Raw genomic sequence first — 22,547 nt, forward strand, 5'->3', positions numbered from 1 at the left:
GGATGCCACAACTTCGCAATTCCAATTAATCTGCTATAATTCGAAATAAGCATCAAATCAAACAAAGAAAACAAACTGATCCAAAATGTTATTCATAACAATAAAGGGTAACTTCATAATTGTAATTGTCGGACAAATTTACAATCATAAATCCGCTTCCATGAAAAGCCAACACTAGGCCGTCGGGTATTCAACAACAAAAGGGCGTAGCAGTCCAGCAATTTCAGTAATCCAAAGACAAAAATTATAATTCCATGTTAATGTCCTCTGCATGAACCAACACAAAAGAGGACATACTCGATACTAGCCAACTTATGTTGATGATCATCCCAAAATATAAGTTTGCAAGTGTGGTAGTAATCCTCTTGCAGCACATTGCCACCATTTGAATCAACAATGTGGTTGCTTGGACCGACTGATGTTCTGAGCTAATTGTCATGCGCATTAGAAACTCTTCCTTCAAAGTGGACTTCCATCTACTGATGCTGCATCTGCAAATCAAAGATGTCTTCACACTGTGAACTGACTCCAGCTTCCACCTACACAACACAACACTTTGGAACTCTCAAGCTCTTCACGTTGGATGTCAGCTTGTCTTGTTTCATAGCACGTCCTTTGCTTGCCTCCTACAATCATTACATGTGATAATTCTTCTGATTCATGTCAATTTGGAATCATGATATACTTCAGAATTTCCTTGACCCGGTCCCATATCTAACAATGTAGCTCGAATACCGGGGACTCGAGAAAGGCTCATATTTTGGGCTAATCTTAGGCGGCAAATCCTACCATTTCTTTCAAGTGAGGCGCGAGCCTCCCAAATCAAACATTGCCCGTCATAGATCCCAGTCTTGACTGAAAAGGTCTTATTTCAGCTCTTTGTTCCAATTATAATATAAAACCATATATAGGTTCTAGAGATGACTGGAGCCCTGTGTAAGCCATTAATATGTTGCAATGAAAACACCACGCCACTGACAAGCCTCCTAGTTATCACTGATACATTTCTTTGCTTTATAGAAGGATCATGTCAATACTCATGATTAATCAGAGTAACAATCTTCATAGGATTCCATGTTTGTGGACTTGCTCTCTTTCTAAGAACTAAAGCCACTTAAACAGAAGTAGGTCTGTATCTCAGGCTTCATATGTGTTGCTGGAAAATCATGGTAACATTTGCCAATATGTAAGAAGAAAGACTTCCGACTGAATAGTTGGAATTTGCTTCATTCTTGCAACTTTTTCAAATCACTTCAGTACATATTCAACTATTTACAAAAACCAAGATCCTTGTTTTCACGTCTTTTGTTTCTTCCATAACATGATCTTCTAAAGCCCTCTCATACTCGTTTCTATTGCCTTCTGCACATCAGCTGGAGCCATTCCTCCATAAGCTAACTTTACAAAAGACTACTGACCTTAGTATCTGTTTCCATCTGCATAGGCTTGTCTCCTGATTCGGGAACACAATTTTCAGCACCGAGCATAAGCAGGACCCTCAGCATCTTGATTACATCTACCTCATCAGCAGTTGGGGAGCCACATCGCTGGGGGTCTCAAGACTCTCCATCTTAGTAGCCTCCTTTGGATGCTCTTTTGGGACAGGAACCTCAACTTCCTCCTCTTCTGAAAGCTACAACAAATTTGAAAGAAACAGCTAAGATTTAAAATCAATAGTACAAATAAAACCAACAGCAACAACAACAAAAACAATTAATAATAATAACCTTAAAAGTAAAAAATAAAAACAGCAACAACAACAACAACAATCAACCACGAAGATTTAAAAGCACAAGGCTTTTGACAAACATACAGCGGCTGAATCCACAGACAATTCCATGCATATTCAAGTGAGCTTTGACCTTCCATTCTTTTCACTCGCTTTTAAAATTAAAAAATAGCAACAACAACAACAATCAACTACGAAGATTTAAAAGCACAAGATTTTTGACAAACATACAGTGGCTGAATCCAGAGACAATTCCATCATATTTAAGCAAGCTTTGACCTTCCATTATTTTCACTCACTTTTAGCAGATTGGAAAGGACTCATGTGCATATATACAATGAGATGTCACTAAATGTGGCCTACGACCCAGCCACATGACTAATAAGAGCATACAAGTCTGAGATTTCATATCCAACATGTCTGCTCACTGTATAGGTATTTGCCGGTGCCTTAAAATAACTACCATAAGCATACTACTTCACATCAACTGAAACCATGCCAGATCTGTAAATGTAAGAGCCTTAATCTTGGAATGGGACTTGAAAGCTAGAGTAGTAACTTTTCCAGGATAAAGCAATCAAGAACAGGAACCTCTCATTCACAGTCAGGTTATTAAATAGTGCACCAGATATATACATTGGGAAGAAACAAAAATAATTGCAAGAGTACAGCAGTGTACTTAGGCAACAGGAATTGAACCAAAGAAACAAGAATAAAAAGATTTAACAATAGAAGGGATGAAAATTTACCTGAAACTCTTGGACTTTGAAGGTTCGACTAAGAATTGCACATTGCAAAGCACCACCCCCTGGCGACGCACCCACTTGCACTCATAGTTCTCCTGGGCACCTTTTTCAAGAACTCTATCAACATCTTGATCCTAACTCACTTGTCAATCTTCTCATGCCACCCATCATTACAAATTTGATTATCACTTACTCCACACTAAGAGTACATAAAGGCTGCTAGCATGAAGGCAGCGTTAGGCGTTACCATCAGCAGTGCCTCTAGAGTTGGACTGTGGAACTGAGGCTCTGCATCCACAGAGCCCCAAAGGCACGTTAAAAGGAAGTGCCTTATAAAGCCAAGTAGTTAATGATTATTTAAAATGGGGGCGGGCATATTTGTTAAGTTGCTGAGTCAACCAATGTAATCATCAATATTCCCTATAAAACAGGCAATGGACGAACATTTAGAATTCATAATCATTTCATATTTTCATATTATAGAAAATTAGAAAGCTATTTTATGTGAACACTAAAGTATATGACTATCTCTTTCATAGCCTACAATGTTACATGAAACAGTGCAAACTATCAAGTGACAGAGCAAGCCTCATTCATATAATTTATAAATGTGTAAAAGTACTTGGATTGCAATCACTTGTGTGAACGGCAGGCCCTCAGCTTTACCAGGTTTTGATCTAAAAGAAAGGTTACTAGGTTGTCGACCAGGACAGATGACATGCCACTGGGATTTAAGAGAGCGTGTTTCCTGCAGAAGAATCAGTTTTTTCATGAGAGAATTGAGCAGCAGGTTTATGCCAGTAAGACTATATTTGATTGCTAAACATAGCAAATATCAGTCATATTAAGAATATACACTAATCCATATACTCTAAAAAAAATCTCAAATTTATGAACATGCTCTGTGTGAATTTATGTGAAAGAGAGAAGATTTTCATCACAATTAAACAATAATACTGTTAGTCCTAGTGCTTATTCATCACTTTATATGACATTATGATAATGCAGTGCTATTCTATGATATACTAGTGTTTAGGACAGTTTAAATTTCTACCGCTATATGTGTAGTGTGTATGTGCAGATACTAAAGAGACATCAACGCCATAAGAAACTAAACATGATAGATGTATATCTAAACAATGATACATGCATATATCAACAGAAATTGCTAGCTTTCAATTGTTGACACCATAAGAAACTTTTAAGCAAGTCTTCAACCATGTGAAATAGACCCAATTAGCACTGGTAAAAGGAAAATAAATTATATCATACCAGATCCCCTTAAGGAAGTCATATGAGCTTCATCAACCTTGCCGACTGCCTCAAGTATTGATGAGTAGGTGATGAGATCATATTGAAAACCTTTTGAAGTCATCTCTTTCATCAGCTTTGCAGCCTCTTCAAGCAAGCCAGCTCGACTGAGACAACCAAGAATAGTGTTATAAGAAACTGCATCTGGTTGAATCTTGGAATGCTTCATCTTTGAAAACATTTCTAAAGCCCTCTTTGGGCCACCTGCCCTAGCCAAGCCATTTAAAATGATGTTTTGTGAGTTTATGTCTGCAACACAGCCCCTTTCTTCCATGGTTTTAAGCAAGGAAAGTGCCTCATCTATCATACCAGCCCTGACCATCCCTGACATGAGGGCATTATAAGTATATACATCCGGATTGCATCCAAGTTTCTTCATCTCGTGAAAAAGATCCAGAGCTTCATCAAGACGCCCACATTTTCCGAAATGTTTAATCATCACGGCATATACTCTAGCACTTGCATGTCCACAGTTTTCTTTCAATTCTTGAAATAACTCATTTGCAGCTTCATACCGCTTTGCTTTTCCAAGACTGTTGATCAGGCTGCAATACGCAGCTGGACAAGGGGGGAACCCCTTTTCATCCATCTCTTCAAGAAGCAACAAAGCTTTCTCAACTCTATTTGTTTTGCAAAAACCATCTATCAGAATCGAATAGGTAAAAGAGCTCGGAATAACACCATTCACTTTCATCTTCTCAAACCATGAAGCTGCAACCGAAGCTGGAGCTTTGGAATCAAATAAAGCTTTAATTATCGTGTTATAAGTCACCACATTAGGTGTGCAACGCAAAATGTCCATCTCATTGAAAAGATTAATAGCATTTTCTATGCGACCTTCCTTTCCCAAAATGTTTATCAAATTGTTCATGAGCACAACATCAGGCTTACAACCCTCCTTCAGCATGTTTTTGTACATGACATAAGCATCTTCAACCCTCCCAGCTTTCCCTAGCCCCTTTATCAATTCAGTGTAAGTAAAAACAGTAGGCGGACACCCATTCTCTTTCATCTCCTGAACTAGACTTAAAGCTTTCTCAACCTTGCCCAACTTGAAAAAGATTGCCAATAGGGTAGTATAAATCTTTGCAGTTGGATGTAAACCGTTATCCTTCATCTCATCAAACAACCTAATTGCAGAATCATCACGACCCAATTTCCCAAATGCAGATATTAGTGCACTGTATGTGACTGTGTCCGGGAAACAGTTACTCTCATTACACATCTCATTATAGAGCTCATGGACCTTTTCATGATGACCTTCTTGCATCAGCATTAAGATCATGGAGTTGTAACTATGAGCTGTTGGGGTGCAGTTGTGGCCTTTGATTTGGTAGAAGACAGATAGTGCCTTGTTTACCATCTTAGCCCTTCCCAAGATTCTTATAATCTCAGACAATTCAGCTGGATCGATAACACGTGCACTTCGAACCATCTCCTGAATGGCTTTCCACATTTCACCAACCATACCAGCCTCGTCCAAGCAACGGATCAACCCCATATATGTGGTTGAATTGTGTTGGAAATTCCTTCTCTTCCCAACCCACTTGAAAAACTTAACCTTAACAATGGCCTCGACATCAATCTTGAGAACCGCGAGAACCAACCTATGATCCACTCTCAGCTTCAGCACTTCCAAGGCCTTTTCGGCATCAGGCCCCCACTTGAAAATTTTCAAAATCTTTGTGAACCTGTCATCCAATGTCCTCACAGAAGGGTCCTTCCCTGGCATATTTCTACTCATGGGAAAGCTGTCCGATGCATTAGGCAACCGGAACATCTTAACTATCTCATTTTCTGTGAAGTTGACAACAAAATTACAACTTGAATGTCAGCACACTCAGAGAACCATGCCAAATACAGAGAGATACAAGTCTAAGCTTACCAAGAAAACTAGCTAGGCATCTTTAACTGGGTAATTCAATAACAACATTACTAAAGCCATATGCGGACACAGAGATGTTGTTTGACCCAGAAACGTCAAAACAAAGAAGACCCCAGTTGCAGAAATTGAAGTTAGAAGACGAGGGCGGCCTTACCTGTTTGATTAAGTCTCTGAGAGAGAGGAGTGGAGGTTGATATCGATCGAGTTGAAGCAACCGACTTGGCAATCAATTTGGCCATGGCATACAGTAATAAGTGTTTAACGGATGGCCCTCATTGATTTTGCACCCTCTTGTTTTCCTTCAGACTCTAGAGAGCAGAAAGGAGATGACTGCTGTTCACTCCTGGTTTCCTCTTATTTATTTTTAGGGAAAATCGTCTAAACAGTGTCTGAACTTTTCCAGACTATTAATTTTCATATCTAAATTTTAAAAAATATCAAAATGATATCTGAGGATTGAAATTCGACCCAATATTCATACCTAGGAACAGTTACAACGTTAATTCCGTTAACTTTTGAAGGGTATTTTCGTCCCTTCACTTGAACCTAATCGTTTTCCCCCAAATCGATCTCCCAGAACCTTAATTTCGTTGAAGTTTCGTCGAAGACAGCAAGGAACTGTGGTGTGGGAGATGGCGAGGAGCTGGGCGTACGGGGTTGTCCTGCAGCGCCTCCGCTACGACGGTGGCTTCTAGCCTCGTCGAACGGGCCATAGTGATGGCGATGCACCGACGGGTTTTCTTTTCTTCTCAGGTGGTGGTGACGGCTGCTGCGAGGTAATGTGTGAACCATATCAATCCCCACCCTCAATGAACAAACTGGGCACAATCCTACAATATCCTAGTATTCTGAGCAAAATGGGCATGGAAATCCCTCCCTTACATCGTCATCCCCATGAATTTCTTCAAATCCCATGAACATATCAGATCGAGATTGAAGAGTGGATTGGTAGCGCTTTGAAGCGGTGGAAAGACGAGCACTCCATGAATCACCGTCCATGATTTTAAGTCTTTGTGAATTTAATTTGGGTTTTGTTTTAATCCCTTGGCTCCGTTCTCACAGATTCAGAAAGCCAAAAGAAAAAAGAAAAAAAAATCCAATTTGGGGGATAAAGGCGGAGGCTTTAAGCTGGAGAAACCGACGACGACGATGAAGGCGGTGGGTGAGGAGGTTAATTTCAGTGAAGAAGAAGAAAGGAGCGATTAAATCTCCAACCAATTTGGTTTCTGTGTATAGGCCGGTATATTGATATTTAGGAGTATTTGATGAGTTGGGAAAAACTGGAAGCAAGAAGAAATGTTGGGTGAATGTGACAAATGGGCAGAGTGCAAGTGAGAATTGAAGAATCTCAGCTTTGCTCTCTCTCACTCTCTCTCTCTCTCTCAATTGTTTTTCCAAGCTCATTATAGTCATAGCCCACCAAGAAATCCCATTGAAGCAATGATCATGATGAAACACCCTCTGCACCCAGCACTCCCTAAAAGAATCTTAACTTCACTTAGTAGTCATCAAAACCTTCCTTCCCTTAAATTTACCACTGTCATCTTCAACACGGTAACCAAGACTTCCCTCCCACCCCAAAAGTCCAAAACCATGAACCTTTCTTTTCTTCACCTTTATGAAATCATTGAAATGTGATTTCAGTCAGGACCAGGATAGAAGGGAAGGGAAAAAAAAAAAATTTAAATAGCTCCTCTGCTGGGAGTTGAACCCGGGTTGATATCTAACCAAATTTGCTACAGTGGATTGTGTTGTGTAATAAGGATCAATACTGAAAAGACGAAAATACCCTTGAAAAGTTAACAGAGTTAACGTTTTTACTGTTCCTAGGTATGAATATTGGGTCGAATTTCAATCCTCAGATACCATTTTGATATTTTTCAAAATTTAGGTATGAAAATTAATAGTCTGAAAAAGTTCAGATACTGTTTGGACGATTTTCCCTTATTTTTATTTGCTCACCAAATAAAATTAGGATTGCTATTCTCTTAATAGTTTTTTTTTTTAAATCGAAATACCACATTCTTTTTAGGGTCCTTGACTCAAAGCCCCAAAATCAACTAAAATTGTCCCACTTACCCCAGCAACAAATTTTAATTCCCACTAACCCAATTTGAAGCAAAATGACGATTTTAGCCTTAGCCTAATTAAAAATTACATTTTCTCATACTCATCTCTCTCTCTTCCCCACCTCCTCCTCGGCACAATTCTCTCTCTCTCTCTCTCCCCCCCCCCCCCCGATGCGGCGTCGAACTCTGGCATCACTCTTGAAGCTCCGGTCGGAGCTACCTAAAGACGATGAAGAAGCTCCGGCTTGCCTAAATCACAGACGAAAAGCGCCAGCTTGCCTGAAGACGACGAAGAAGCTCCGGTCGGAGCTAACTCGCCGGTGGCGAACTCGGATCTCGATTTGAACGTCGTCGTTTCTCTCCACTCTATCTCCAGCACGACTCCTCTTTCTCTCTCTTGCAGATTCCTACAATCTGGTCTCCTCGCAATAACAACTTAGGGTTTCGATATGATATTCAGACATTTGCGTGCTCAATTGAGAGTCTGCAACTGGGAAAAACCGGCGAAGAAAGGTGCAGCGGTGGGTGCCCAAATCAATTTTTTTTTTTTTTTTTCGGGTCTAAGTTCAGTTTCGGGAGGAAGAACAAGAAGAAGGCAAATTTGACTGTAGGTGCGAAAGGTCGGCGAATAAGGTCCTGGAAGTCACTGGACGAACAGAAACAAAGAACGAATAGAGGTGCGAAAGGTCTTCGTGTAGGAAGAAAGAAGAAGATTGGATATCAAAGGGTGGAAAATAGACTAGATAAGTAGATATGAAGGCGTCCGGGGATCGAGGTCGAAAAGAATTTTTATTTTATTGTCTTGTTTGTTCACTGCATCAGAAATATGATTAGGGGGCAATAGACATCTATTGGGGAGCAATAGACATCTATTAAGCAATACATGGCTGATAGACATCTATTGGGGGGCAATAGACATCTATTAGGGGGCAATAGACACCTCAATAGACGTCTATTGGGGGGCAATAGACGTCTATTGGGGGGCAATACATGGCTGATAATCGTCTATTGGGAGGGCAATACATGGTTAATAGACGTCTATTGGGGGCAATACATGGTTGATAGACGTCTATTGCCCCTTTATTGGGGGGCAATAGACGTCTATTGGGGGGCAATACATGGCTGATAGTCGTCTATTGGGGGGCAATACATGACTGATAGTCGTCTATTGGGGGCAATAGACGTCTATTAGAGGGCAATAGACGTCTATTGGGGGCAAAAAAACTTTCAGGTGGGTGGTAGCCGGTGATCGGAATCCGGTGGCCGGTGACCGGATTCCGGCGAAAATTGGCCGGATTCCGGCGGCCGGTGACCGGAATCCGGCTGCCGGTGATCGGACTCCGGCGAAGTCCCCTATGGTTTCTCTCTCTTCCATTTTCTCTCTCTCTCTCTCTCTCTCTCTAAGTAACAAATGTGAGGGTAAAATGGTATTAAAAAAATAATAAAAACAAAAAAAAAATCTTAATGGGGTATTAGGGAAGACCTCCTTAGAGTGTTTTGGGTAAGAGAGAATTAAAAAAACTTAGTGGGGTAAGTGGGAAAAAAATCTCTAAAAATGGTGTAAATGGACAAAAACCCTTCTTTTTATTGAACCAACGAGGAAGTCACCCAGTACTATTTGATCTACTAGCATAAGTATTCTCTTCGTAAGTGAGAGGTCATGAGTTCGACAGAACTTACAATAGACTAGTTGTTATATATGATTGTTTATTTGATCAAAAAACACAAAAATGAGGAAGTCGATTGTATTTATAATGAGCAAGATTACAAATAGGATAATGGTTCGTCATAAATCTCAGTATGACACAAAACTGAAACCCTTGGTGACAAAGTAATTTAACTTCGGTTGATTACTGATCAAAGAGAATGTATCTTAGCAATATACACAAACTCGTAATATAGAAATTTTTTGCGATGCCCGAAAATAGTGAAATCCGCAATACTAAACCAGAGACAAACCCGAAAATAATGAAATCCACAACACTAGACCAGAGACAAACAGCTCTACATTTTGCATCGGGAGTATATCAAGAGACAAAAGGTCTGAATTTGGCCAAGCTAACACGACATACACTGGGTAAGTCGGTACGTTGTCAGTCCAGGTTGAATTGCAATGGAATAAAAGCAACCGTTGTTTTTCTTCCTTTTTTAGCAATATATCCAGTGTAACCTATCCTCATTTTATTTGAACAAGAATCCATTGACAGGAGGTTCTACTTCCATGGCCTAAACCTGAGGTTTTAACCTGCAAGTCGAGCTATGTGTTTAGAAAGACCACAGGAACTAATGTTAATTTCAACTTCAAAGTGAACATGCTCAGCCCGGAAACAAGGAGAACCATAGGCAAAACAAAATCGAGAAAAGCTTCAGATTCATGAAATTAAGAGATCCAAGACATAAGACAGTAAAAACCTACACGAACAAAGAGCTGAAAGGCATGCTCCCAGCATAAGAGCAAAATAAGACCAAGGATACAATTCTCTTGAAAACCCTAAAAAAAATCCGGATTCTAGAGACAGACTCTAAATAACTGACGAAGCACAATAAAGGCTTTACAGACTCTTGGAAGTATATCATCAAACACAACCATAGGCCTCTCCCCTCTCAGTCCAAATTGTGTGCAAGGCTCAAATTGAAATGTTTTGATGCTTAGGAATCAAATCCAGGCCACAAAAATCATAGGAAGACAAATTACTCCACAAACTAGGCCTGGGGAGCTTCTGGCTTGTCTGTTTCCATTGGTTCAGCTGGAACCTCATTGTCACCAGCAGCAGGATTCTCATTGGAGTTGGGATTGGCATGGCCTTCACCACTCTGGGGTTGATCGCTTCCCTGAGGAGATGGGCTTGGTTGTGGTTCAGGAGTAGCTGGTTTGGCTGGTGCTGGTTTTGGTTTTGTCATTATTGGTCTACAGAACCTGTCGGCCAAATACACATTACCAAATTAGATATGCCTTGAGGAAATTAAAAACTGGGAGTAGTCACCACATTTCTTTGTGATAACGGGGGTACCTATCGAGTGCTTCAGCCTTCCTCTTCACATCAGCTGACAAGAGTACTGGAGTAGCATGTTTTGGCAGTGAATCCTGTTGCTGTTTTTTCTCTCTTAACCAGGCCTCAGCTTCAACACACTCATTTAAGACCTATAAAACACAAAATAATGCAAGTTAAACCAAAGATGTTGCAAAGTGACAAAAAGGTCAACAACCAATTACAAGCCCACTACAAGTCTACCTTTTGTTTGTCAGCAACATCGATGTGATCGAATTTTGGATCAGCTGATACTGCAGCTTCTCTGTAACTGTTAACACAATGACCTAGTTGGTCAATGACAGATCCCCTCTCTGTATGCTCCTTGTATCGCTCTTCAATGGCATCACCTTGCTGCAATTCAATGAAACCATCAAAATGAGAAAACCATAATATACTTGATGACAGATTGTTGTATTCTCTTTAGCAGATTGAGAAGAAAATAACTCAAATAGGGGAAGCGGTAGAAATAATTAGAAGAGCAGAATCCTCACCTTCTTAAGCTCCTCAAGCTTGGCAACATAAACACCTTTGGTTTCGTCCTCACCATCTTCATATAGCCAGTCTTCCGTCTCCTGAAGTTTGGTGATAAATGCTTCCCTCTCCGAGTCAGTGACAAATTCCTGGTACTTGTCACTCAGCTGGAGGCACGACAGAGACGTTTGTTAGCAATATATATTTCTTCTTTTGAAAAGAAACAAAATAATAAAGTAGACAGGAAATCCACAAGCAACAAGGAATGTAAAGTACCTTGTTTCTCATGTCATAAACATATGCCTCAACAGCATTTTTCTTGTCTTTTGTTTCTTCCATAACACGATCTTGTAAAGCCATCTCATACTCACTTTCTATTGCCTTCTGCACTTCTGCTGGAGCCATTCCTCCATAAACTAACTCTACCACAGGAATGATTGTTTTCTTAACCTTTCTTTTAGGAGCATCAACCTGCATGCAAACTGATTCATCAGCAGAGCGTCCAACCAAATACTACTACTAACTTTTACTCAATCCAAAAGACTGACAGTCTGACACACATTACTAATTCTGTCTGGTAAGATTAAACGCAGAATGCTAACAAAAGGATCACAAAAAAGTTGAATGAATCAAAGAACAAGAAACAAAACCAAATTTTATCTAGGTCATTCATCAAGCATCCACCCTTGGTCCACATAGATCTAAAGCATAAGAATACCACCCAAGTTCCATAGTATACAAGATCATTCCTCCCCCAATATAAAATGCCAAAACTGCTTCTTCTTTTTCTTTTTTTCTAAAAGAGCTTTTATTGCCAAAATCATGTGAAAAAATACAGCTAACACATGGCAAACCCACAGCAGACCACTGACCTTGGCATCTGTCTCCATCTGCACAGGCTTGTCGCCAGACTCGGGGACACCATTCTCAGCACTTGGAACATCAGTGCTCTTAACATCTTGCATATTCACATCATTCCCCTCAGAATTTGGGGGAGGTGCATCACTGGGTGCCTCATCAGTCTCCATCTTAGTGGCCTCCTTTGGTTGCTCTTTTGTGACAGGAACCTCAACTTCTTCCTCTTCCAAAAGCTACACAAAGGAGTTGAGAAAAGATAATATGATTTATGAAAAAAAGAATCAACTAGGTATACTTAAACACACAATTATTGAAAAACTTACAGTTGCTGACTCTACATATACGATCCCATGTAAATTCAAGCGAACTTTGACCTTCACCTTCGCCCTCTCACTTGTATTAGATTGGAAAGGACCAATCTGCACATGTACAATGAGATGTTGATAAATCTAGCCTATGATCAAGCCACAAGAAAAATAAAAGCATACAAGCATAAGATTTCATATGTAACTTGACCACTCACCGTATATGTACTGATCTTTACAGGTGCCTGCAAATCACCAACATCAGTATACTGCACATCAACTGAAAATGTGCCAGATCTGTAAAATGTAAGAGCCTTGAAACTTGGAATGGGATTTCCCTTGGGAAAGACGGTAGTAGTTTGATCCGCTCCTCCATTCTGGGCATCTGGGCCGGAACCTTTCCAGGATAAAGCAATCGAGAATGGAAAGCTCTCATTCACCTGCAGATTAAATAAGAAATAAGTACAAACAAGGATAATTGCGAGTACAGAAGCTTGTCACTTCTGACAACCAAAGAAACAGTATAGGAGTCTGAATATTTTACCTGAAACTCTCGGACTTTGAATGTAGGACTAAGCATTGCACACTGCAGAGCACAACCCCTGGCAACACACTCACTAGCATTCATAGTTCTCCTAGGCTCCTTTTTGAAGAACTCTGTCAATATCTTGATTATAGCAGGCACACGAGAGCCTGAACCAACAACCTCAACAGTATGAACGTTCTCTATTGAAAGATTTGCATCGAGAAGGGCCTTCTCCAAAGGTACCTTTACGCGTTCCAAAATAGGAGCACTAATTTGTTCAAATTCATCCCGCTTAATAAAACCTCTAACATCTTTCTCGTCCATTAAGCACTCAATATTCAAAGGTGCCTCAGGATTTGCACTAAGCACCTTCTTCAGCTTCTCACAAGCAGCTCGAAGCCGAAGGCAGGCCCTTGCATTCTGGTAAACATCTATCTTGTACTCTTCCTTAAATTTTGCCGCAAAGTGCTGGAACAGTACTTCATCAAAATCCCTACCACCCAAAGACAGGTCAAATGAATGAGCTAGAACTTTCAGCTGCCCCTTCTTGAAGCCAGCAATGCAAACTTGCATGCTAGCATGCCCAATATCAACAAAGGCAACATTCAATTGGTCGTTCTCTGGTAAATCTGTCTTGTAGATTCCATAAGCTAAAGCAGTTGCAGTAGTTTCATGAAACAACCTAAGAGGGTTCAACCCAGCAATTCTGGCTGCATCATCAACAGCTCTTCTTTGGAGATCAGTGAAATAAACCGGAATTCCTATACAGCAGTCTACAACTGCTGCATTAAGATTCTTCTGAGCTATGATTTTCAGATCAGAGAACACCATTCCCAAAACTTGGGTGGGTGTGAATGTCTTGGCTTCTCCCAAATAACGGGCATGGATCAACGGATATCCATCAGGCCCTTCAGTAACAGCAAAAGGCAGGGACTTGATATCCCTCTGCAACACGGGATCCGAGAATTTCTTTCCAACCAAGCGTTTGATCTGCGAAATCGTGTTCTTAGGGTTCATCATAGACGAAGCAGCACCTGCGGTCCCAATGAACCGCTGCTTATCCCCGAAACAAACAATGGCGGGAGTTTCACGTTTGGACTCGTCATTGAGCACGACATCAATACCCCTCTGCCTTGCCACGGCCACAATGCCACTCTCATTGCCAAAATCAAATCCCACCACACTCATCCTTGCAAGATTCTAAATCTGAACACAAACAACAACCCACATTCAGCACGGAATTTCCAATCAATTTTCAATCAAGTCAATGTTCACTCACACAGCAACAAGTCTCATCATACAATCAACCCAACCAAAGATCCAACCTTTACATAACAAAACTAACACGCTTCATCAACTACTAAACAAACTACACGAACAAATATAGAAGTCAAGTACCCAAGCTTGTATATAAGACATATCAAACGCAATATCAACCTAATTCCTCTAAACGCAAACAATAATCAAACAAAAAATCACAAGCAAGCATTAGAATCAAAGCAGTTCAATAACCCAGTAGAATGTTCAAATCGGAAAACAGTACCAAACAGATCTAAACCCAGCCGATACTCAAAACCCTGTGAGATCGGATCCGATGCAAAATCTAGGGTTGCGAAAAGCGTACCTGAACCGCAGAGGGCGACGGGGGCTTGTTGGGGTTTCTGGAAGTCTCTCAAAGAATGGAGAAACGAGGACTCTTTTAATGCGACGAGAGTCTGAGACCTAACCGAAAGAGAGGGGGGGGGCTTCAGGCAATTTTCGGCTTTTATATTTTTTTTCCAAAATATTTGGTTTTAGAGGTGGGTTTTTATAGAGGAAGAGCAGGGAAGTCAAGTGGTCCTAGAGGTGTCTAGAGGGCTTACTCCGATTCTAGAAAGATCTTTTCTTTTGAAGCGGTCTGAATTTTTTCCTAATTGATCTACCCAAACCGGGCTGCTACAAACCCTATTTTATTCTAGGGTTTTCTTGACCAATACAAACTCTTTTTGAATTTTGATCTACACGATCTACCATCCAAAACCTAAATTCGAATTCTAAGGCTAAGGCTAAGGATAATCCAAAATATATATTAATTCTTTTGAATAAACGGAATTTTTTTCAACTTATTTATTTTTTGATGAAAAAATAACACTTTTGTTACGGACTCAAAGTAGAATCCAAAAAGAGTAAATTATTTTGAATAATCAGAATTTTTATTTTTTAAATTATCTGTTTTTGGAAGAAAAAAAAATGACACTTTTATTACAGACCGAAAGTATAATGATTTTTAATCCTTTTTTAGGTACAACAATGATAAATATTACTTAAAGTGAATTCACATTTTTTTTTAGTACATTTCATTTATACTAGCCTCTTCGGCTTTTTTTAATTTTTTTTTGTACCAAAAAATTGGTTTTACATAATTTATTTCTTCATCAAACTGCAATAAAAAAAATAAGGAATAATACAGTTTCTGAACTTGTGGTAAATAACAATTGGTGATTCATTGCTCACACGTCTAGTAAAAGCCCTCCCATATTGAGATTAACAGTTTCTTCTCTCTCTTCTTTTCTTTTTCTCTTTTCCTGTTTTTCTTTTTCCTATTTTTAATTTATTGTTTTATCAATTATCTATTAAAATTTATAGTCTTAGAGTTTTAATTAATCAAGGGCAATTGCGGGATTATTGAAAATTTAACCTTCAACCTTATTGGCTTAATTAATACTGATATCAATTCGAACTATAGAACCGACAATTGAACCATGCTAGTAACCAAACCCGGCTTCCTTAAATATAATTGTTGTGATAAATCCATGAGTTTTATACCCCTTAAGGAATAAGAGTTCACAAGAAATATGAAGTCCGAGAGTAATGTAGCCATCCATAAAGAAAGATTTCCCTAATAATCTTGCACATTTTCTCCAACTACAGTTGATTTTTACCAAATCCATAGGAAAGAAATCAAGGAGAGTGTAGGACACAGAGTTTGAGGCCCAATCATCTTACCTTTCATGCATAATGCACCATGCGACATCACCAGCCAAATCAACATGAATCAGGAAACACCAATTCGTAACCTAACTTTAAGGTACTCTGTCTTCAACATGTAATAAATCTGGTACCATCTAGGACACAAAGATGTTCCTAAATGACCATTGTACCTCGTGTTGCACGTCATGATCTAGTATTATAATCATTACCATATGACAGGGCCCGCCCCGGATTTCACTCCGAAGTGACCATGTGGGGCCCTACCTTAGAAGAAATTCTACTAAAAATTTGACAAAATTTCCCTTAAAAATGGACTACCCAAAACCTGTAGAAATACATTTACACTTCTAAGAAATTCATCATTATTCTCTTGGAGTCACCCTGCTCCCCAAATCATAACATCTTCCAATTCACATCACACAAATCTCAATTTAATAATATTAATCTCACAGGTTATCAGAGCAATTCTAAAACAAAAGGTATAATAGAAATAAAAGTAAAGAGGGTGAAGGATCGATAGATCCTACAATGCGGAAGCAGTGACAACTATGCCTCAACCCGTGTACTCCCGACCTCAACTAATTTCGCCTACAAACTGGGCATTTGAAACCGAATGGCCCATGGGAAAGTATTGAAAAACACGTTAGTGTGAGTGAACAAAAATAAATAATCAAGATCATTTAAAAGAAGCAAACTTGAATACTTTCCCATGTATCTAAACTTATAAAGCCTCGATGCATGCAACGTTTATAAAACGTATTTCTCTAAACTCAAAATCTCTTGAAAACATATCAGCCCCGCTGGTTAAGAGAAATCGGACTAGCCCCGCTAGTCAAGTAATAATAGGATATGGGGAATAAATATCACCATACGGGTAAAGGAGCCCCTTAGGCTCTACCTACCCTCGACTACCACTCACACATAGATTGTGTGAGGAGAAGAACTAATAACCTCGACTACCACTCACGTGAGGAGGAGAATCCTCGACTGCCACTCACAAATACAAAGTAAGTGAGGAGGAGACACTATAGAACGATCCCAGTATGGTGAAGAAAATAATCGAAAACCAATAAATCCATAAAGCTTCCCCAATATCTCATGAGAAAAAGATATCTTCCAATGACGTGGCCCCGCACGCCAAAACAGTCTCAAAGTCATAAGCAAGTAGGCGGGAAATAATAAATATAACAATCCTTACAAAAACCTCCAGTCCGATAATATGGCAGAAATTTCAAAATCGACGAATAAAATATAGTACTAAATTCTGGAAATCACTTCGGAAAATAATTCGTTGAGAATCACATAAATCATGATTTCAATTAAAATCGTATATCGGAGATAAACTATCGAAGGCTCAAAATCCGTTTCCGAAACATAATTGAAATAAATCATAACTAATCTCCGAAAATTAAGTCATATTTCTGAAAATAAATCATAAGTCCAAATCCGAGTATAAGAGTTTCATATCCGAAATTCATATGGAAAACAATGCCAAAATTATAATCCAAAGCAAAATATTATGCTCGATAAATAAAACAATAAATAAATTAATTATTATTTCAGGAAAAATAATTGCATGCAACATTCTTTGAAAATAAAAGTCCACTCACAGTACTATATAGGTGACCACGCATACTGGTTTCTTCGTCGAGCGGTAACTCGGTATAGCGCCTTGTACACAATTATATTCCGTGAACAACAATTCGACAATTAAATATGATTCCAAAATCAATCCTCTTAAATCAACATCTCTATTTCCATCAATTCAACCCAAACTTTACCACCAACACCATTTCATTAATTTACAAGTTCTAGGGCAGATTCGAGAGAAATCCGACGGTCGGATTCTCATAAATCGATAATCAAAATTCTAAATCTTCGAAAATTAGAAATCGATTCAAAACTTCTCCAATCTTCACCAAATTCACATATATAAGCTCTAGATCAAAAATAGGATTTAACTAGCTAAAACATAACCCATAACATTGCCATACGCACCTCCACGTGAGACCTACCCACGCCAACCAACTTCACCTCCGACTACCAAATTTCAGCCACAACATCTACTCAACAAGCCTAACACTTTTCTCAACTACAAGAAGTTCCAATTTTACCTTGAAGTGGTCGAATTTGGCCGGTGAAAATTTTCCAGAAATTTCAAAACCCTAGAATTGGGTTTTTGCTTGATTCTTCCTCTACAATGCAAATTGACGCTCGAAGCTTGAGGGGAAATGTCAAATGGCTCGAGGCGCTGCTATTGGACTTGGTTTGGTGACCGAAGATGGCCAGAATTGGAAGAATTGCTGGAAACCTCCAACTGCTACAGTAAACTTCAAGTCGTCGATCCTCACGTACTTCTCCAGCCAAATCGCCGTGGCCCACTACCACCGGCGTGTGCAGTGGAAGGAGGCGGTCCTATACTAACCTGCAGCACACAGTCATGTGGCCAGACGGCAGCGAATCTAAAGGAAGAAAACGGAGACCGAAAGGGAAAGAGAGATAGCTCGGGGGAGAGGAGAGAGAAATGTGGGTTTCCGGATTTGGAAACCTACCACAGTAAAATTCTAATATTTATACTCAATTTACCATGAACAGTAACATTCGTATTTCACTTATAACTTTCGCAAACGAACTCCGTTTTTTATGTACCACATATGCACTCTGGAATGTGATGTTCATGAATCATGAGTACTATTGATTCACGAGTACTATTGATGCTTAAACATCAGTTACAAGACTCTATAAAATGTGTTGATTCTTGGTATATAATTTATCTGACGGTAAAGGGAAGAAAGCTAATTTGCTGTCAGGATGCTTGGTGCTGATAAGTTTCTAGGTCATTTGGATGGAAGATAATAGAAGAATACTTGAGGACTATAAGGGCAAAGGGGTGGAAGAAGTTTGGAATCCAGTGTGTTTTTGGTCATTTATGGGATTTGGTTTCTATTAACTTTAGGGATTACTCTCTTTCTTTTATTACATTGAGAGCTGAAGTGATGTTTTTTTTATTCTTTTTCTTTTTTCTTTTTATTGTTTCTTTTAGATTTTGTGTCCTGTAGGGGGTGTATTGTATATGAAATTAGTGGAACTTTTTAAGAAATCTATGAAATTTAAAAGTCTGGGTGTATTCAATATAGACTTTCAGTAGTCCATGAAAATCATGGGGTATTCAATTAAGATTTTTAAAGACTTTATAAATTCCACCAAAATCTAGGGGTATTCAATTAAGACTTTTAAAAATGAATAAAAGTTAAGAGGTATTCAAAATTTCATTCATACTTATGGAATTAGAAAATCAAGAATAATCATGGACTTTGTAGTGTTAACTATACATACCAAATTCCAATAATTTTCTAGCCACCGGACCAAAGATTTGAAAAAGTCTATTAAAGATTTTTTTTTTTTTTAAATCTATCAAAGTTTTCTCTCTGCGCGCAAAGAGGTTGGTTGTCTATATATCATCTCTCTTTCTTGTTTCTTCTTATCTTTTCTCTAATCTTTTATGATATCAATATTTTTTGATACCCAACATGTTCATTGTAGTTGTTGAATATGATTTTTTTTTTTTTTCAATTGTGATACTTGGAACCCTAATAGCAATAAAAAATTATTTATGAAACCCTAAGACCCAAATATTGTGGTCTACCCCTAAAACCTTGAATAGTGTTGCTATGAAATACTAGGTTTTGTCTTATTATTTAATTATTCTCATCGATTTGAATTTATATCATGGTTCAAGGAAAGCTTGAACAATTCAATTTCGATTGATTGATTATAGATCAAGACATTGAGCAATATTTTTATGATATATGTTAATAGGTGAAAACAAAATTGATGAGAGTAATTAACCATAAGCATCAAGTGATCTATATTGTATCTTTAAGTTGATTGAGAGATTAGAAATGAGAACAAATTAGCTAGACAGAGTAATAATCATTCATTTGAGTCAAGTTCTACTAGAAGATACTTGACCATTGAAGATGCAACGAATTATTATCTTGCTTTACATTTGGATTGCATTGGTTGTGTTCTTTGTTTTTTATTTTTATTTACTAGAAAATCTATAGAAGTCATTCATAATAAAATATATAGATTTTCAGGAATCAATAAAAAGTATGTTGCTAAAATAAATGGTTTTAAGAAATCAATAGCAGTCTATCAACTTTTTAAAGAGTCTGTGGACTTTTCAAAAAGTCTGACAATTAAAAAAAGTCTGCATAAATCCAAATACAATACACCCCCCATAGTCTTTCAGAGAGATCTTGGATTTTGTTTTCGTGTTCAGGTTGTGGATTACTAATCCACCCTTTCTACATGTTTATTGTTTTGAAAAAAAAAAAAAGAAGAAGAAGATTCTTCTCTCCTAAAACTCATCCTACTACACTAAGCATTTTTCCTTATTTGATTTTTGTATGGAAACCCAGTCATTGTGCACAACGTGTTAGTTTAGATTAATCTGATAGCCAAAGATTTTATTTATTTATTTATTGTTAAGACTCAAGTGTGCACTAATGCATCTCATGACTTAATCTCTTTATAGCTCCTGAAAATTCGGAGTTCCATTTACCGAAACCCAGGGTTTCGTGTAGCAGAGAGGTGGCGTCGGGTTCGTTCCAGCCTGCAAGAGGACGTCTTACAGCGTTGTTCTCGTCTGGTATGTGGACAGCGGCGTGGATTTTGATATGGTGCTAGGTTTGAAGGCAAGGGTGACGTGAGGTCTGGTTTGCGACGTAGGTTGTTGTAATCGAAGGGCATCGAGTTGCAGGACGACGGTGCATAAGGCAGCGGCAACCTGGTTTTTCTGTGGAGGCGCGAGTGCTTGTCGGGTCTTCACCGGAGGCTTTGTTGGGATCTCCTCTTCCTTTGATTGCAGGTGAGCCCAATCCAAGGAGGTCTCTTTCCTACAATCTTGATGGGGGAAGGCCGTGGACGACCACTTAAGCAGTGATGGGCGGAGGCTGCCTCTTCTGCAGGGTCAATACCCGTCGATCTGGGGGTGGGAGGCGAAGGGTTTAGGTAGTGAGCTTTTGGGCCTCTACCGATCTGGGCTGCAGATGCAGGCTGGTGAACTGGGCCTAGTTGGTTTAGTTCCCCTTTCCTCCAACACTTGGGTTGGGCTTGGTTTTGAGATTTCTAGGAGGTGGCCCTGCTCTTTACCCTATATTGTTCCTCGAATATTGATGTGGCTGTCTTGAGGGTTGCGACGTACACCATGAAGGTCTTAGGCGTCAAGATGTTCAATCCAGTGGTTCCATTTTTGGGTTGTGTAGGGTTAGGGAGTTTTTAATTTCTGCATTTTATTTCTGCAGTTCCTTTAGGATTTTAGTTTTTTTTTTATTTTAGTCCTTTTTTGCGAGCATTGATTTGTAATATGAGGGGTCTTTGGACCTCTCAAGCTTGACAGAGTGAGGTCGTATGATTTTAATATCAATGGATCAGTCTTCCGTTGCTCTAAAAAAACAAGTACACTAAATGTATAAATACCTTAAAGATATACACATGCATATAATTATGATTTGTATGTATCATGTTAATGGTTAATATTTATCTAAATATAATAAGTTGATATAGTCTCTCTCATTCTTTGTTTTGATCTATTGCTGTGGTTTCTTGGTTACTTTTATAGTTCTTGGCATGATGATCTAGAAAATGACATCATGCACATGCTCTATGAATTTGGTTCCTTGCCATGTGTTGTAGTGTTACTTATGCAGCTTTATTTCCTTGTACATATGATATGGCAACATGTAACAGGTTCGTCTGAAACGTGAGTACTTAGATGAACAGGCACATTCTCAACGGCAAGGATGTAAGGCATGTCCCATATTGCTTGTTCTGATACACCATGTTAAATGCTTTTCCTCATTGATTTTGCTAATTTTCCTTGTAATGTACCAAAACACTGAAGGTGCAGGTTCTGACTGGGAAGACTGGTACAATCAACAAGCATCACGCGCGGTGAATCAGGCTGTTGGACGTGTAATCCGTCATCGTCACGATTATGGAGCAATTATTTTTCTTGATGAAAGGTTTTTTCTCCAATTCTCCTCCCTCCACTCCTACCATCCCTACAAAACAGCGAAAATAACCATCAACTTCTACTTTGATAATTCTTTCTTTACTAAGCATAGTTCAAATTTATCTCTATTACTTTACAAGAGTTGACTTATTTTCCAATCTATAGTTTCAATTTTTTTTAAGCACTTCTTATAGCCGGAGGTAGAATCTGATTACCATTCGAATGTGAAATCTTCTTTTGGTAATCTTCAATCAATATTGTTAGGGTTATTCTGCATAGGGATATAGTGGATCTCGAATGATTTTTGTTTTAGCTTTTTTGTACTTCTACAGAGATATATAGATGATACATAAGCATGTCTTTGGATGATACTTGATGTTTATGGGCATATCCACATTCTGATTACTATTATTATTAGTCCTTTTTTTTTTTCATTTGTAAATGGATATCAAAAGTGATTTAAACATATGGGCTCCCTAGCTTATATTAAAAACATTTGCTACTCTAAATCTGTATTACTCTTTAGATTTAGTTTCAATTGGTGCGCGTAATTTATGATAATATACCAATACTAGGCATATACACACCTCTCTCTATATATTTACATCATAATTAATGTTGACAGG

At 38.7% G+C, this 22,547-nt stretch overlaps 2 protein-coding genes across 4 annotated transcripts; both read right to left on the reverse strand.

Moving 5' to 3' along the window:
- Positions 1 to 90: 90 nt before the first annotated feature.
- Positions 91 to 7,131, reverse strand: LOC112187942 (pentatricopeptide repeat-containing protein At3g16010). 3 transcript variants are annotated; one of them, XR_005806443.1, is made up of 5 exons: positions 5,826 to 7,131; positions 3,748 to 5,583; positions 3,142 to 3,223; positions 2,479 to 2,895; positions 91 to 1,633 (listed from the first exon to the last, which is right to left on the reverse strand). XR_005806443.1 is itself a non-coding variant. In XM_040514548.1 (3 exons), exons 1-3 carry the CDS (start codon positions 5,908 to 5,910, stop codon positions 3,207 to 3,209), a joined length of 1,938 nt encoding a protein of 645 aa, XP_040370482.1. In that variant the 5' UTR covers positions 5,911 to 7,131; the 3' UTR covers positions 2,916 to 3,206. The 3 variants fall into 3 exon arrangements, 1 of the variants encoding a protein (XP_040370482.1); XR_005806442.1 differs by having other exon boundaries at positions 3,098 to 3,223; XM_040514548.1 differs by lacking the exons at positions 91 to 1,633; positions 2,479 to 2,895 and having other exon boundaries at positions 2,916 to 3,223.
- Positions 7,132 to 10,080: 2,949 nt separating this feature from the next.
- On the reverse strand, positions 10,081 to 14,715 carry LOC112190098 (heat shock 70 kDa protein 15). Its single transcript, XM_024329524.2, has 10 exons — positions 14,557 to 14,715; positions 12,951 to 14,138; positions 12,625 to 12,846; positions 12,425 to 12,520; positions 12,116 to 12,334; positions 11,520 to 11,714; positions 11,264 to 11,410; positions 10,974 to 11,123; positions 10,752 to 10,882; positions 10,081 to 10,657 (listed from the first exon to the last, which is right to left on the reverse strand). Exons 2-10 carry the CDS (start codon positions 14,118 to 14,120, stop codon positions 10,444 to 10,446), a joined length of 2,544 nt encoding a protein of 847 aa, XP_024185292.1. The 5' UTR covers positions 14,121 to 14,138; positions 14,557 to 14,715; the 3' UTR covers positions 10,081 to 10,443.
- Positions 14,716 to 22,547: the final 7,832 nt, after the last annotated feature.

Source organism: Rosa chinensis, chromosome 2 (assembly GCF_002994745.2).
Source record: "Rosa chinensis cultivar Old Blush chromosome 2, RchiOBHm-V2, whole genome shotgun sequence".
Taxonomy (NCBI): Eukaryota; Viridiplantae; Streptophyta; class Magnoliopsida; order Rosales; family Rosaceae; genus Rosa; species Rosa chinensis.

Bases quoted from the DNA above. Each gene is read 5' to 3' on its own strand.
- LOC112190098 (XM_024329524.2), bottom strand. From the start codon at position 14,120: ATGAGTGTGGTGGGATTTGATTTTGGCAATGAGAGTGGCATTGTGGCC. The intron at 12,847-12,950 runs GTAAAATATTCA...TTTAATCTGCAG, and splicing joins TCAAAGTCCGAGAGTTTCAG to GTGAATGAGAGCTTTCCATT. The intron at 11,411-11,519 runs GTACTTTACATT...TCGTGCCTCCAG, and splicing joins TTTATGACATGAGAAACAAG to CTGAGTGACAAGTACCAGGA.
- LOC112187942 (XM_040514548.1), bottom strand. From the start codon at position 5,910: ATGGCCAAATTGATTGCCAAGTCGGTTGCTTCAACTCGATCGATATCA. The intron at 5,584-5,825 runs GTAAGGCCGCCC...TCAACTTCACAG, and splicing joins TCAGAGACTTAATCAAACAG to AAAATGAGATAGTTAAGATG.